The sequence below is a fragment of the Antechinus flavipes genome, chromosome 6 (genome assembly GCF_016432865.1).
Source record: "Antechinus flavipes isolate AdamAnt ecotype Samford, QLD, Australia chromosome 6, AdamAnt_v2, whole genome shotgun sequence".
Taxonomy (NCBI): Eukaryota; Metazoa; Chordata; class Mammalia; order Dasyuromorphia; family Dasyuridae; genus Antechinus; species Antechinus flavipes.
The window spans coordinates 184665349-184680757 of record NC_067403.1 but is presented as its reverse complement, the minus strand read 5'-3'; the positions used below and the strand labels follow the sequence as shown (position 1 = coordinate 184680757).

Genomic DNA, 15409 nt, shown 5'->3' with positions numbered 1-15409 from the left:
GGTGGGTCACACCCAAGCTCACATTCTGGTTCAGATAAGAAACAGAGACAATGAGCAGAGCCCTTCCTTAGCTTACTTATTTTTTAGCATCCTTTTCCCCTTTGGGATCCGCTCACCGATCCCTAGACAGTGAGCCCAGCACCAAGCTTTAAAAATTAAGTCTCTGGGACCTGTCTTGCCTTCTGCTGAAAATATTAGCAAGAGGAAATGGCTTTGTTCCTTGCTTAGATACCAAGGAAATCACATGTATCCTAAGGGAATATTCCCTCAAGATCCTCTGGATTCAGAGCTGGGAAATCACCTGCCATTTTACAGACAAGAAAACAGAGGCCCTGACAACAAGTATCACTTATCTAAGATCCTAAAAGCAAAGTCAGAACTAGAATCCCAAATCAAGAGCTCTTGCCCAAATCCTGCTAAAGCAAACATATTTATTTTACACACTTAAATAAATGGAAGCTACTGTTATTGTGGGGGTTTTAATAGAGATTGACATGGTGAGGGACTAGAACGATGGTTCCAAGAGAGGGTCAGGGGCTTTATTTAGTAAAATAAAAATAAAAATAAAAAAGTACTTGACACACACTAGGCACTTAATACTTGCTTGTTCCCTTTACCACCTTCCTTTGGCTAAGACAAGAGGATTGACTCACTAAAAGGAGTATGTAGAAAGCAGGGGTTCAAATGGGGTAAATATGCAAGATTCTTGGTAAACTTGAATACACCATGAAAGTATCAGCCGTTGATTATTGGAAATATGACGATTACAATTATTGTTAGCAAAGCAAGGATTAAAACAGGTTATTCCAAATCCAGGCTCTTTTTGCTGTAGGATCAGCTGTTACTACATTCAAAACAAAATCAATACTTATTGATCTCTTTTGTTTATACACCTTCTAAATGTTTCCCTGTAATACACCCTCTAAATCTTCCTCTGTATCCCTTCTTTTCCCCTCCCAAAGAGACGATGAATGTGATAAAAGTTTTTTGCTGGTTTTTTTTTTTTTTTTTTTTTTTTTTTTTTTGCATCTAAACATTTGACACCTCTTCCCCCATTCCAGAAGAGTGAGAATTATGACAATTATTTTGGAAATAGCACAGAAGGAAATAGGCGATGTGGGTCTGGCCTAGCATGGTTCCAATAAGTTTCTCTGGCCTGGCGTACCCTTGCTTTAACAGAAAATAGAGAAGTCCTTGCTCCCTTTCTACAATTCCTTACTCAATTATCTTTCACAGGGTTCTGGGAAAGTCTCCAGCCTTACAGAAAGGAGAGGGCACCCTTTGCTCTCCGGCCAGAGCAGACGAGGCAGAAATCCACGCACAGAACTGTACAGACAATTCATGCTTTGCTCCCACCTCAGCAACCTCGTTATTTTAGGAGTTTTCAACTATATGCTTATTTTCCTCTTGCAAAAGTCCCATTAGAAAAAGTCCCTTTTCTCTGTGCAAACTTAGTGACACTTGCAAAGACAGGTCATTGATCCGAAAGGGGAAGAAAAACGGGAAGGAAAAGGGCCCAAGCTTGCTATTAGAGCACTGGAAGGGAATCTGGCCAGTGCAATGGCTAACATCCAAAACCTCTTATGACTTAGTCCAACAAGCACCTCCACTGGTTACCTACAGCCTAATTGTCAATGCTCTTCCCCACTTAAAATTCTTAGCTTCCACTGACGCTTAGCTCATTCTCTACGATCTATAGAAAACCAATCTTGGTTCCCTTAAGCCATCTGTCCCTCCTAAAATGCATATACATGTATATATTAACATCAATCTAGATACATAAAATAAGGATATAACCCATTCTCTGCACAGGTTGAATATAAGCTCCTTTAGAGCACCCAGCACATAGTAGGTGCTCAGGAAATGAGGGGATTGAATTGCTTAGCAGCTGGTTTCCTTCTTTCAGAGGTAGAAGCATTCTTTCTTTCCATCCCCCAGCCTTGGGACTAAGGGGGATTGTCTGGATAGTTTCTTGGCCCCAAGCCCAGCTGGGAACTCCACGTCCTGGCCCCTTGCTGGGACCACTCAGACCCTTTCCCTTCCCTCATCTCTCATGCTGTCTCTTGCTTCTCATCCTACCTAAATGCTTGCTCCTTCTCCCCCTTCTTTCCTCATCTTCAGCTTTCCCTCGCCCCTCAAACCTGGGTACTCCCATAGGCTCTGTTCCAAGCCTTTTTCTTTTATCCTTAAACTATCTCCTTAGTTCCCACGGCTTTAATTATCACCTCCATTCAGACAATTCCCAAATCTATATGTCCAGCTCTAATCTCCATCAGGAACTCCAGTCCCAAATCTCCATCAGATACCTCCATCTAGACATGGTTGACAGAGAGCCAGACTCGAGTCAGGAAAACCCTGCTTGAGAAGCTTATTCACTTAATCTTTGTCAGCCTCAGTTCCCTCACCTGTAAAATGGGGATTGGTGGACCCAATGATGTCTAAGACTCCTTCTAGTTTTAAGAAAGCTCTAAAGTCCTTGCCAATTATATCTTGGGGTTCTCCATCCATCTCCCCTAACTTTCCTACTTGTTCCCATTCTGTTTTGAAGCCTCCTTTGCCTCCTCTTCACCCTGCCCACCCTCCCCTCCAAACTGCACCTCTGAAACATCTCTCCCACCTGTCCTCTTCCCTCCATTTCCATAGACCCCATCCCAGTTCAGGACATTATTTTTTTTTAATTTTTACTGATCTAAGGCCTTCCCCTCTCCAATGCCATTCTCAAAGCTGCCCAAAGACTTAATGCCAGGCTTCCTCTGCTCATGGGTGCCCTGTTTAAAATCTCCCAATGTTGTCCAAACAAGCTGGTGACTCCTCACTCTGGCAGTCCAGGGCCTGTCACCTGGCTAGCAACCAAACTCTTCCCTATTTCTCTCCATCACCTTCTGCACCTCCCAGCCACACTGGGCCTGCCCCCTCCCATCTGTCTTTGTGCCTTTGTTCCCCCTGCTCCCACACCTGGAATTAGCTTTCTCCCTCATCCAGGTTCCAGTCACGAAGGCTCCTTTATTCCTGCTTCTTCCTTCAAGAACCCCTTCGGGTTCACCTCTCCCAGGAAGTCTGACTTAACCTGCCCCATCCCCTTTCCAAAGCGCTTTCCCTGCCATCCAAATTCCCTGGGCATGTTGCCTGGCTTCTCAGCAGTTTTCTCTCCCTCCCTTATCTCCCAGACACGTCCGTGTGTGTATGTTTTCTCTCTCCTCACAAGTGAGCGGGCCCTCGTACCCTAAGCCTTTGTCCCCCAGTGCCCCTACACGGCAGGGATTTGGGCCATGCTGGCCCCCTGCACTGGGGGAGCAGACATCCTTTCTCTCCTCTAAGCCGTGGTCCCTTGGGGCGCAGCAACCAAATGCTTGCCTGGCTTCTGAGAACACAAGAGGGAACTCAATGTGATTGAGGTGCAGGCAGGGTGGCTTGGGGTGATGAGATAACGGAGGCTCTCACAGGCTCAGTTAACTGGTAATCTGGAGGCCTTTTCAGGGCATGAATTAGCCCGGACTCAGATCTGGGGCAGCCCATTGGAAATGCCCGTGTCCGGTTCCTCCGAAGCCCCAGGAGGAGCGGCCTCCTTGTGTGCCCTCAGCCGAGGACACCCTTCACCCGGGGGGCATGAGGCTTTGGTTTCAGTCCCCTCAACGCCGCAGGAGGGGGCCCCGGTAAACAAGGCCTGGGCGGGGTAGCCAAGGTGGGGTGGGGCCGCCAGCAGTGACACAGGCTAGGATAGATCCAATATGTTTCTGATTAGGCCATTTGGAACAGTGTCAGACAGCCTGACCCACCCTCGAAGAAAGGTTTTCCAAAAAGGACGGGACCTGGGCCATCTGAGTGGAGTAGCCCAAAGTCACCCTTAGGCTAGATCTCCTTCCTTCCCCAGGATGGGCACACAAAGGTTTGGGGAGCAGCAACAAAGGGTAAAAGTAGCCATGTGCCTGCCCACCCGACATGACCCTGCCACCCCCAGGCTCAGACCTAGGGCCCCTCAAAGCAGTCACGGCACAAAAGACACGCTGAGTAGTCTTCAGCTCTCCCAAAGTCAGCCACAGAACACCAAGGAAATCCCCTTTTGCACATCAGTGTCAACATTTCCTGCTCAGGGGAAACCTTCAGGCCACCCCCACCTGGTCTCCTAGTCATTCTGAGCTTGGGCCCACAGATGTGCTTGGGAAATGATCCCTTTTCAGGCCTGAGGGCCCCATCCACCCTTCCTGGAACCACTCACCCATGGCTCAGACACCCAAGGCATTTTGTCTGGTTCTCCTTGAGATTAAGAAGAAAAGGAGGAGGTGCCTTTTGACACAGGAGTCAAAATTTACAGAAACTTGTAGGAAAAGACAGGAGGAAATGCCAAACTATGGAGCCTAAGCTCAAAAGAGCTTAGGGAACATCAGATACTCTTGGTCTGTGACATTTAGTGAATTGGGGAGATTAAAGGGGGTGACCCTGCCAAACGCCTCGGCTCAGCGCTTGGAGTTCTCCTGGGGATCTGGGGTGCACGTCTCTTAGGATTTACCAGAACAAACACATTCACAGACAGCCCCTGGTTCTCCCTCCCTTCTGCACCAAGCCAGGAGCTGCACCTTATGCTGGCCCAGCCTTGGGTACTGAGGACAATTCATACTGGGAAAACTGCCAAGGGAAGAGGTGGAGGAGAAAAAGCTCCTGGCTTAGAGTCTGGGGGCCTGAGCTTTTATCCTGACAGGAGCATGGGGTCCTAGGGCCCCAAGGCCAGCTTCTTTCTTCTACAGATAAGAAAAGCGAGGCTCAGGAGGCAGGACTTGCCCTAGGTCACACCAAAGTACCTAGAATTGGTAGGGACTTCTGAGACCCTCAGGGTCAGCTCCTTTCTTTTACAGATAGGGTGTGACCTGCCCAATTTTAGGGATGAGATTTGAACCAGTTCTCTGACTCCTTTTCCCACTGCTACTTAATATCTGAGTGATTCTGGACAAGTTACTAAACTGTCCTGATTTCCCCATTTCTTCTGTAAAATTTAGAGGCTGGACAGAGGCCGGCTATGTGCCTTCCAGGCTTAAAATAGGGATTCCGTGTGACCTCGGGGATGATCCTTTCTCTCTGGGAACCTCAGTTTCCTTCGGTAAAAAATGGGGGCTTGCTGGACGGAGAGGTGTCCGAGGTCTCTCCCAGCTCTTGGGTCTCACCTTCCGGCCCAGAGCCCTGCTCAGGAATCAGCCAGCCTCCATTAAGGCCAGAATCCTCACCCGCGGCAATCCCTTCCCCGGCCAACAGCCGCTCTGGGAGTGCTGGCGGCCGCAGCCGGTCCTCCCCCAGCCCCCCCGAACCTTACCTGGGAAGGCGTGTGGGTTGGGGGAGCCTCTCTTAAGGCACTTGGAGCAGAGGATGTGCACGGTGTAGCAGAGGCCGGGCCACTCCTGAAGCAGGGCATCCAGCTCCTCGAGCAGCGGGGTGATGGCCTGCCACGCCGTCCAGATGTTGGGCAGGGAGGCGTGGCTGGCGATGGACAGGGTGTCGGGCTGGAGGGCGCTGCGGCCCGGCCGGTAGCTCACCACCACGGGCACCTTGCCGCGGTAGGCGAAGATCTGGAACTTGCCGTCGGAGCGCTGAACCACGTGCCTGTTGATCTGGACGCTGTAGCGGGCGAACAGGCCGGGCGGGAAGAGCACGGGGAAACTGTAGCGGATCTGCAGCTGCTCCGCCACGAAGGACTGGCCCGCCAGGGCCGCCGCCGCCGCGCCGCCCGAGCTGTCGATCCAGGCCTCCGCCGGCGGGACCTCGTTCTGCACGTAGCAAGGGAATTTGTACCAGGCCGCCGAGGCCCCGTTCAGGGCCTTGCCCTTGGCCTTGTTGAGGCAGTAGCAGAGGCCCATCTTCTCCAGCAGCTCCAGGAGGAGCTGAAGGTCCTGGGGGGCCTGCACGTGAGGCCGCAGCAGCAGGCGGATGACGTGCGCCGGCAGCAGGCCGTGCAGCAGGAAGCCCTCCACGTAGTGGTGGAGCTGGGCGGCCCGCAGCGGGTCCGCGCCGCCGTCCCCGGCGAGGGCCGCGCCCGCTCCGCTCCCCTGGCTCCCCGCCTCGCCCTGGGCCCCGAGCAGCAGCTTCCGAAGCAGCAGGCTGGCGTCCCGCTGGAAGAAGACGTTGAGGATGTCGATGAGGCGAGGCAGGTTGTGGAAGACGTGCTCCTTGAGAGCGGGGCTGTCCTCGAAGTAGAGCAGCTTGCCGCTCTCGTGCAGGTAGGAGAGCGCGCTCTGCAGCCGGTCCTCCGTCAGCCCCGCCTGCAGGCCCAGGCGGGCCGAGTCCCACCAGCTAAGCCACAGGCGCTCGGCCTGCGGCCGCTGGAAGTGCAGCTCCTCCAGGACGTGCCAGGAGCGCGGCAGCACGCGATGCAGGTTGGGGAAGATCTCGCGGTGCTCCGCCACGGACAGCAGTTTGGCCCGCAGCCTCTGCAGCTGCGCGGGGGCCCTGCAGCTCACCGGCAGCACCGGGGACAGGATCTGCGGCCGGTGCTTCAGGAGGTACTGCAGGTGAGCCTTGCGCCTTCGCAGGTTCTTGTCCGACACCCCGTAGTAGGCCGCGTGGGGGCTGGCGCAGCGCAGCTCAAAGTCCCGAGCCAGGGCCTCGTCCACGGCGCTGGCCAGGCGGCCCAAACCCGCCGCGTCCTGCTTCTCCTGCAGGGCGATCTGTCTGTGAATGTCCAGGCACTTTTCCTCCAGCTCCCGCTCTCCGCACAGGTCCGCGTGGGTGCCCACGATGCAGACCACGGCGTGCGGCACCCGGGCCCCCACGCAGTGCAGGAAAGAGCCCACTGCAGAGGGGAAGCTGGAGGGCTCATAGGTGGCCAGGTTGACCACCAGGACGTAAAGGGCCCCCGGAGAGAGGAAGAAGGGCTGGATGACCTCATAGCTCTGGTCCCCGGCCAAATCATAGACGATAAAGCGCAAGCCCCTGGCGGCGTCGGCAGTCCAGCTAGTCACCTCGATGCCCTTGCTGTTGCTCAAAGTTGGGCCAAGGACAGAGTCCAGGCCCGGGTGGCCCTTCTCTCTACCCCTCCCTGCTCGGGCCCCTTCCTCCCGGTCCCCCTCGGTGAGGCATCTGCGCAGGGAGGTCTTGCCTGCGGCCTTGCAGCCTAAGAGTAGCAGCTTGAGTCGAGGCTGCACTGCAGGCTGGGAGTGGGCTAGCTCCTTCTGGTAGGCTGCGATGTAGGGGATGCCCTTCATACACACCTCATAGGGTGGCTGAATCAGCGGGTTGTCCTTGACCTTCCACAGGCCCACACGGGAGAGTTGCCCAAAATTGTCAGGCAGCACAGCAATCTGGTTCCCCTGCAGCACCAGCTCCTCCAAGCCCGTCAGCTCCACGATGGAGTCAGGCAGATAGCGAATCCGGTTATTGTCCAGCCATAGGGTGAGCAGCTTGCTCAGGCCGGAGACCAGGGCCGGTACTGCAGTAAGCCTGTTGCGGCTCAAGTAGAGTTCCTCCAGGCTGGCCAGAGGCAGCAAAGCCCCGGGGAAGTCCTCGAAGAGATTGGAGGAGAGGTTCAGCATCCTCAGCTGCTGGAGCCTACTGAACTGGGCAGGCAGGGCTTGCAGCCCATTGCTGTCCAGCATCAGGCTCTCCAGACTGGCTAACTGGCAGAAGCCAGGGGGCAGGGTGCCAAGCTCAGCCCCACTAAGCCAGAGGATCTTGAGAGCTCGAAGGGCCCCGATCTCCTCCGGCAGGCCTCGAAGTCGGTTACCCGACACATCCAGCTCCTCCAGGGTGGCCAGCTGCAGGAGCTGAGGGGGGAAGGCGGTGAGCTGGTTGTGGTCCAAGTCCAGGGTGCGCAGGGCACTCAGGTGGCCCAGGGCTTCGGGCAGCTGGGGGAGCTTGTTGAAACTGACGTCCAGCTCCTCGAGGTGGCCCAGGGTGCCCAGCTGGGAGGGCAGGTCGACCAGCTGGTTGTGGCTGAGGTTGAGTTTGCGAAGCTGGGGCAGGGCGCTCAGCACCTCGGCAGTCACGGCACCCAGCCGGTTGTGGCTCACGTCCAGCTCGGTGAGGCGGGCGCCCAGCTGGCCCAGCAGCGGGGGAAGCCTGGGCAGGCGGTTCCGGCGCAGCACCAGACCCCGGAGGAGGGGTAGGCTGCCCAGGGCGGTGGCCAGGCCGGTAGGCAACTCATCCAGGGCATTGTTGCCCAGGTTGAGCACCTCCACGTCGGCAAGGTCGGGGGGCAGCACGAGAGGCGGAGGCTGCTGGGCCGACGTGGGGCTAGGCGACCCGGAGCCGGGGCCGGGACCCGGGTCCGAGGAGGCGGTGGCCGCGGCCCCGCTCAGACTCAGCTGCCGCAGGTTGCCCCGCAGCTTGCGCGCTCGCAGGGCGGCCTCCCGCCACAGGCGGGCCGTCTTCAGGTCTCCGCTGCCGCCGCCGCCGCCGCCGTCCGTGCCGGCCATGGCGGGCCCGCTACATGCCGGCCCCCCGGGTCCGCCGCGGCCGTAGCCGTGGCCGTCGGAGCAGCGGCTGGGGGAGCGGCCCGGGGCTGCTGGCGGGCAGCGGCGGTGGGGAGGCTCCGGGGGCTCGGGGGGCCGGGCGCCACGAGCATCCTCCCCCCTCACATGGCCCGCAACGGAGCCGAGACGCTGTCCCCGCCGGCTGCCCGCTGCCTACCGCCAGCCGTCAGCCGCCCGCCTCCCGCTATCTGCCGGCTGCTGCCCACTGCCCTCTATCCGCCGCCCGCCCGCGGCCCCAGCTCAGATCGAAGCTGGTGCTGTTCCTGCGGCTGGTGCTGCTGGTGCTGCAGCTGCTCCCGCCCGCCGCTGTGGCGCTGGGGCTGGTGCGGCTGCTGCTCGGGCCTGGCCCCGGCCCGGCCCCGGCCCCCGGCTCCGGCTCTGGCTCCCGCTCCGCCCCGGCTCCTCTGCTCCGCCGCGGCTGCCTTCCTGTCTCCGCCCCGCCCGGCCCCGCCCCGCGACGGCTGCAGCAGCAGCAGCGGCGGCGGCAGCAGCAGCAAAGCGGGGAGGAGAAGGAGGAGGAGGAGGAGGAGGAAGAGGAGGAGGAGGAGGAGGAAGGGAAGAAGGAGGAGAAGAAAAAGGATCAGGAGGAGGGGGAGGTTGCTGGGGACTCCGAGGCTCCAGGAGGGGGGGCGCTCACGTGACCAGCATGGGGGCAGGCCTGGACTGGGGAAGGGGTTCTGCTCCTCTGGGCGGGCCGGCAGACTAGGCTGGGCTGAGCGAGTCCGGGATCTGCCCAGCGGCCGACCGCCGGGGAGGGGCTAGCTCAGGACCGGCCGCCCGCCCGTGTCCTTTGTTAGACAGCCTGCACCCCGCCCGGCTTTCTTCTCCCCTTCTCCACCTTCCCCTACCTTGGTTTCTGAACCTGACGTAAGGACCCCCTCCCCCAGCCCGGGCTTTCATTAGCTATCAGAGCAGGGGGCAGCCGCTGGGGGCTGGGTTCCTCTCCTCTGCCGACAATGCACCCTCCAGACGAGGGGCAGCCGGTAGCGGGGGGTGGGGGGGGACGCGCTGTGTTCCTGAGCCCTTCGCGTTATCTCTTGATGGGAACTGTGGAGAGCCGACCCGGAAGTGTCCAACAGGTCCGAATACACGCAGGATCCTGGGGCTGAGCACTGGAAGACACCTGGGACGTCTAGTCGAGCCCCTTTCTTTTACTGGGGAGTCCACTGAGGCCCGGAGAGGGCGGGGTCTCATCCGAAATCACACTGGGACTAGAAACCGTCTTCCCACTGTACCTCAACAAATGGGTGGATGGAAGGAAGGAAGGAAGGAAAAAAGCATTGATTAACGGTTTCCTTTATATCAAAACCGTGCTAAGTGCTTGGGATACCAGAGGAAGGAGAGAGACCATCCCTGCTTTCCCATCTAATGCTCTAATGCGGGGGAGGGGGGAGATACCAGGCGGTCTTGGCTCCCACGGCCTTTAGGGAGAGTTGTCAAACCAAGCTCATATTCCTAGAGGGCCAGTGAAAAGAATCCAGGACTTAAGCCGTGTGGCTTCTCGCTGAGCCCCAGTTGGCTCACTTGCGAAATGACCAGGACAGTGGTTGTCCAAATGCTTCGGAACAAAATTACACGGTTCTCGCGCTTGCTACTGTAGTAGCCTCCAATAAACTACTCCTTGACGCTTCAGAGTTGTCCCGGGATTCCCACTGAGTGGAAAAATTAGAAAGTTTTCTCCCCCTGGAAGTTTGGTCCCTGATGAACTGTCTCTCCCTAAATGCAGGGAGGCTCACTACCAGGAGATGACTTGGATCCTCTTATCAGATTGTAGGTGGGGGTGTAGTGAGTAGTTCAAGCACTGTCTTTTACACAGAGCAGTGGGACAGCTCTAGTTTCCATGGAGTGCATGGTCAGTACTTCTCATCTGATGCTCCAGAGGGGCTTTCTTTGCTGGACATTTCCTACCCCAGTAAAATCAGATGTCTCACTCTCCCTCCCAAAAATGGGACATTGGCGATACAAAATTGAGACAGTCCCTGTCCTCAGTGACCCTATGTTCTACTGGGAGCAGAGAAAGGACAAAACACAATCATAATAGTACCTAATCCTGGAGAGCCTGCAGATTCACTAAGCATTTCAATACATCTCTGGCACATGGTAGGTACTTAAAATAAATGTTTATAAATTGATTGAATGGAAGCAAGGAAATCACTTAGAAGGCTACTATAAGAGTCCAGATGTAAGGGTCTGGACTGCAGGGGAAATTGTGTGAGAGAAGGGGAAAAAAAAGAGACAAAAGGGAGAAAAATTGTTTCTACTCTCCACAGCGGCTATTAGACTCCTTAGCCCCACTCATTCTTCTCTTTTAGCCCTCTCCATTCCCTCAGTTCTTCCTCTAAGCAGAGAACTCTGCTTCTTACTCGATTCAACTCCCTCTTCTCCCTCACTCCACACCACTCTACACCTCCACATAATTCCTCTCTATCGTGGTCCATTCCTTCCACCAGAGTTCCTATCTCTGAGGAAGAGGTGGCCCTTAGTCTCTTCAAGGCCACCTCTTCTACTTATGTCTTAAATTTCCTCCTCTCCCTTTTCTGGGAGCTTTCCCTCATGACCTTTCTGCTTTTTCTCCCATCTTCATGTCCTCTTTACCCCCTGGCTCCTTTGCTACCCCTTCAAGCAGTTTCCTCTATTCTTAAAACAATGTCCTTTTGCACTAATACATTGTGGTGGAGTTGTGAAATCATTCCACTATTTTGGAGAAAAATTTGGAATTATGCCCAAAGGACTATCAAACTGTGGATACCCTTTGATCCAGAAATGTCTCTACTGGGTCTGTATCCCAAAGAGATCATAAAAGAGGGAAAAGGATCCGCACGTGCAAAAATGTTTGTGGCAGCCCTTTTTGTAGTGGCAAGGAAAATGAGTGGATGCCCATCAGTTGGGGAATGGCTGAATAAGTTATGGCATATGAATGTTATGGAAAATTATTGTTCTCTAAGAAATAATCATCAGGATGATTTCAGAAAGGCTTGGAAAGATTTAAGTGAAGTGAAATGAGTAAAGTGAGCAGAACCAAGAGAACATTATACACAATAACAACAAGACTATGTGATGATCCATTATGCGGAATTGGCTCTTTTTAACATTATAGTAACTCAAGACAATCCCAATAGACTTGTGATGGAGAGAGCCATCCACATCCAGAGAGAAAACTCTGGAGACTGAGTGGGGATCAAAGCATAATATTTTCATCTTTTTACATTATTGTTTGTTTGCTTGGTTTTTTTCCTTTCTCGTGTTTTTTCCCCCCTTTTTCACAGCATGACGAATATGGAAGTATATTTAGAAGGATTGCATATGTTTAACCTATATTGGATTGCTTGCTGTCTTGGGGGAAGGAGGGAAAAGAAGAGAGAAATATTTGGAACACACGGTTTTGCAAGGGTGAATGTTGAAAACTCACACTGCATGTATTTGGAAAAACAAAATACTATTAAAAAAAATTTAAATCCCCTTGACAGAATCCTCCTCTGGAATTGTTGTCTTATGTCCTTTCTCCCTTTCTCTCTAGCTAGACTTCTGGAAAGGTTCATGAATACCTTACCTTTACTTCCTATTTTCCTATTCATTTCTCAGCTTTCAATCTGGCTTCCTGATCTCACCATTCAACTCAATGTTTTTGTTTTCCCACTCCAGATTACCAGGGATCACATAACTACTAAAGCCAATGATCTTTTCTCAGTCCTTGTCCTCAGTGACCTCTCTGCAGCCAGGGACACTCTCCAGGTAAGCTCCTTTTCTTTTGTCTCCCACAATTCTCTCCTCTAGATTCTTCTTGCTCCCCTTTGCTGGACTTCATCCTTCTTTCTTCCACTATGTGGGCTGTCCTGACTTCTCTTGTCTTGTCACACTCTTTTAGTGATTTCAGTGGGCTTTGTGCTTGGCCACCATCTCTATGTAAATGTCCCTCAGATTGATATATCCAACTCTAAACTGTGTCTAAAACTAAACTATCATTACCATTTTTCCCAAATTCATAGCTCTTCTCCTATGTAAATGTCCCTCAGATTGATATATCCAACTCTAAATTGTGTCTAAAACTAAACTATCATTACCATTTTTCCCAAATTCACAGCTCTTCTCCTATGTAAATGTCCCTCAGATTGATATATCCAGCTCTAAACTGTGTCTAAAACTAAACTATCATTACCATTTTTCCCAAATTCACAGCTCTTCTCCTATGTAAATGTCCCTCAGATTGATATATCCAGCTCTAAATTGTATCTAAAACTAAACTCTCATTCCCATTTCTCCCAAATTCTTCCTTATTTTTTCCAAGGGCATTACCATCCTTCTCATTCTGTTTTACCACTTTTGAGTCGTCCTTCATTCCTCACTCTCTATCTCTCAGATCCTGCCAGTCACCAAATCCTATTTCTACCTCTGTAAAGCTCCCTCCTCTATTCCTTTCACTTCCCTAGTTCAGACACTTGATACCTCTCACTGGGGCTTTGTTGTCAGAGCCTTCAGGTTGGTCTCTGCTTCCAAAATATCATTCCTCAAGCACAGATAAGACCATGAAACTATTTTCCCAGCGATTTTTGTCAGTGAGCTCCTATCCCCAGAGAATAGAATCTTTGGGTTTATTAAATACTAGATTACTATAGTCATTGACTATATGCACCTAACCTATTTCATTGATCCACTACTCTATTTCTTAGCCAGTACCAGTACCAGTAGTTTGATGATCCCTTTATTCTGATACAGCTAGGCCATCTTTGTTGGCATTTTTTTCATTAATTCTCTTGAAATTCCTGATCTTTTGTTCTTCAAGATGAATTTTATTATTATTTTTTCTACATGCAACTCTTTTGTTTAGACAATTTCAGGGGCTTCCTCTTGCCTCAGGGATCAACAGCAAACTCCTATTTGGCATTTTAAGCCCTTCACAAACTGACTCCAGTCTTCCTTTCCAACCGCATTATCCATTGTTCCCTGTCACCCATTCTTCATTCCAGCCAAACCGGATTTCTTGCTGCTCTTCCCACATGACATTCCATTTCTTGTCTCCGCAGGCCTCTGCACATTATTAGAAAGCCCTTCTCTAACCTTCGCATCCCCGATTCCCCTCAAAATACAGCTCATCTACCTTAATATTGGAGATCTTGCTGGATCCCTGAGCTGTAGTGTCTCGTTATCCAGAATTATGGCCTTTAAGTTGGCCATATCTTACACAAACGCATCTGTCTGTATGCTCTCCTCTCAGATAGAATCTACCTGCCCAGTGCAGAGTTAAGTGGGCAGAGTTAGCTGAAGAATGGTGTATACAGAAACAACAACCTTATAAAGACCAACAACTGTAGAAGACTTTGGAACCCTGATGGAAACAGTCTGAGGAATCCAATGAACTTATTCATATCAAAATGAAGTTGTTTTTTTTTAACTAATAGAAGGAAATTCTTCTATTTTAGTGAATTTTAGTGAGAAGGTAGGGAAAAGAAAAATACTATATTTTCCTCATTCAAGTTCAATAATCATTGGTCAAGAAACATTTAAACACCTACTATCAAGCCAGGTATTGTGATAGGTCCTGAGGATACAAAAAAAGATGATTTTTGTCCTCAAAGAGCTTATAATCTAATGTAAGAAAACACACCATAAAAAGAAGGTGAAAATCTGGAGTGGTAAAGAGAAGGTACTCAGGGCAAGGACATGATAGAGTTTAGAGAAGCCCAGTAGTTGGGGGAGAACTTAAAGGCTTACTAAGAATGACTGTTGTGAAATAAGAAACAGAAATATTAATATAAATTTATTATTTAAGAAAAAGAATCAAAACTTAGTTTAAAAAAGCCCAGTTATTACCATTTTCAACTACTAGATATGAGGACAAAGTTGAGAATAAATTTTAATACTTAAGTCTTCTCCTTCAATAGAAACTGTGGAGTAAAGGATTGTGGACAACCACATTAAAAACTTCTGCTCCAGAGTCCATTACCTCTTGGGTAATGGACTCAAGATACAGAATGATATAATCATTTTTATATGACTATACATGTTAATTATAAGAATTTTGTTTTTCTTTTATGTGAAGTTTGAGAGCAAGGGGCTTAGGATTACAGTTAAGGCTGTGTCTCTCTCCCTTCCCACAAAAAAAAAAAAAAAGAAGAAAAGGAGAAAAGAGGGTTACTGAATATTTTTTTTTAATGAACAGGAGACAACAGTTCAGTGGGAAAAACAAAAAAGCAGTTTAGATTTGAAAGCTTTTGAAAGTTGAATTGATATGTTTAAAGGGAAAAGCAAGCTGTATGTTATAGGGATTTTTAGTACAAACCTGCTTTCTATTTTACTTTGTATATGAAAAGGCTCTTTTTGCTTGACATTTGTTTAGAATTAAAAAAAATTAAATTACTTTTAAAAGGAGTGACTTTCATTTCTGTTTTATATCATCAGGACCTACACCTATGACTGGCACATAGTAGGTGTTTCAAAAATACTTGCTGGTTGATTATACATGTGTGAACTACTTTGTCCAACCTGTACTTTAACATTTAAGTATTAAAATTTATTCTCAACTTTGTCCTCATAGCCAGTAGTTGAAAATAGTAATAACTGGGCTTTTTTAAACTGTTTGCTTAAATAATAAATTTCTATTAATATTTCTGTTTCTTACTTCACAACAGTCATTCTTAATAAGCCTTCCCTACCCTTCTCAGAGTGTGTTCCCATATGATGAATAGTATTTTTAGAGAAGAAAAGAATATTAGGACATCTGATTGATACACTGAAACAATCTGTTAACATGTGCAATGTTTCTTTGACACTTATCCCCTCCCTTCTATGTGAATGGGTGAGTTAGAGTTTTCTCATCTCTCTTCATTCAAGTCCTATGGAATGTTTATAACTGTGTTACATTCGAATGATTTTTTGTAGTGTTCTTCTTTCCAACTAAATGGTAGTAATTATTGTGCATATTGTTTTCTTGTTCTATTTACTTCACTCTGTATCAATTC

The 15409-nt window shown here is 50.6% G+C and overlaps 1 protein-coding gene across 1 annotated transcript in view; it reads right to left on the bottom strand.

The window, feature by feature from the left end:
• The window catches only part of MFHAS1 (multifunctional ROCO family signaling regulator 1), a 56746-nt gene extending 48335 nt beyond the window's left edge, over nucleotides 1–8411 (bottom strand). Inside the window, exon 1 of the mRNA XM_051966119.1 lies at nucleotides 5303–8411. Within this exon, the coding sequence (XP_051822079.1) occupies nucleotides 5303–8396 (3094 nt within the window). The 5' untranslated portion in view covers nucleotides 8397–8411. The remainder of the gene's footprint in view (nucleotides 1–5302) is intronic.
• Between the last annotated feature and the right edge of the window lie 6998 nt (nucleotides 8412–15409).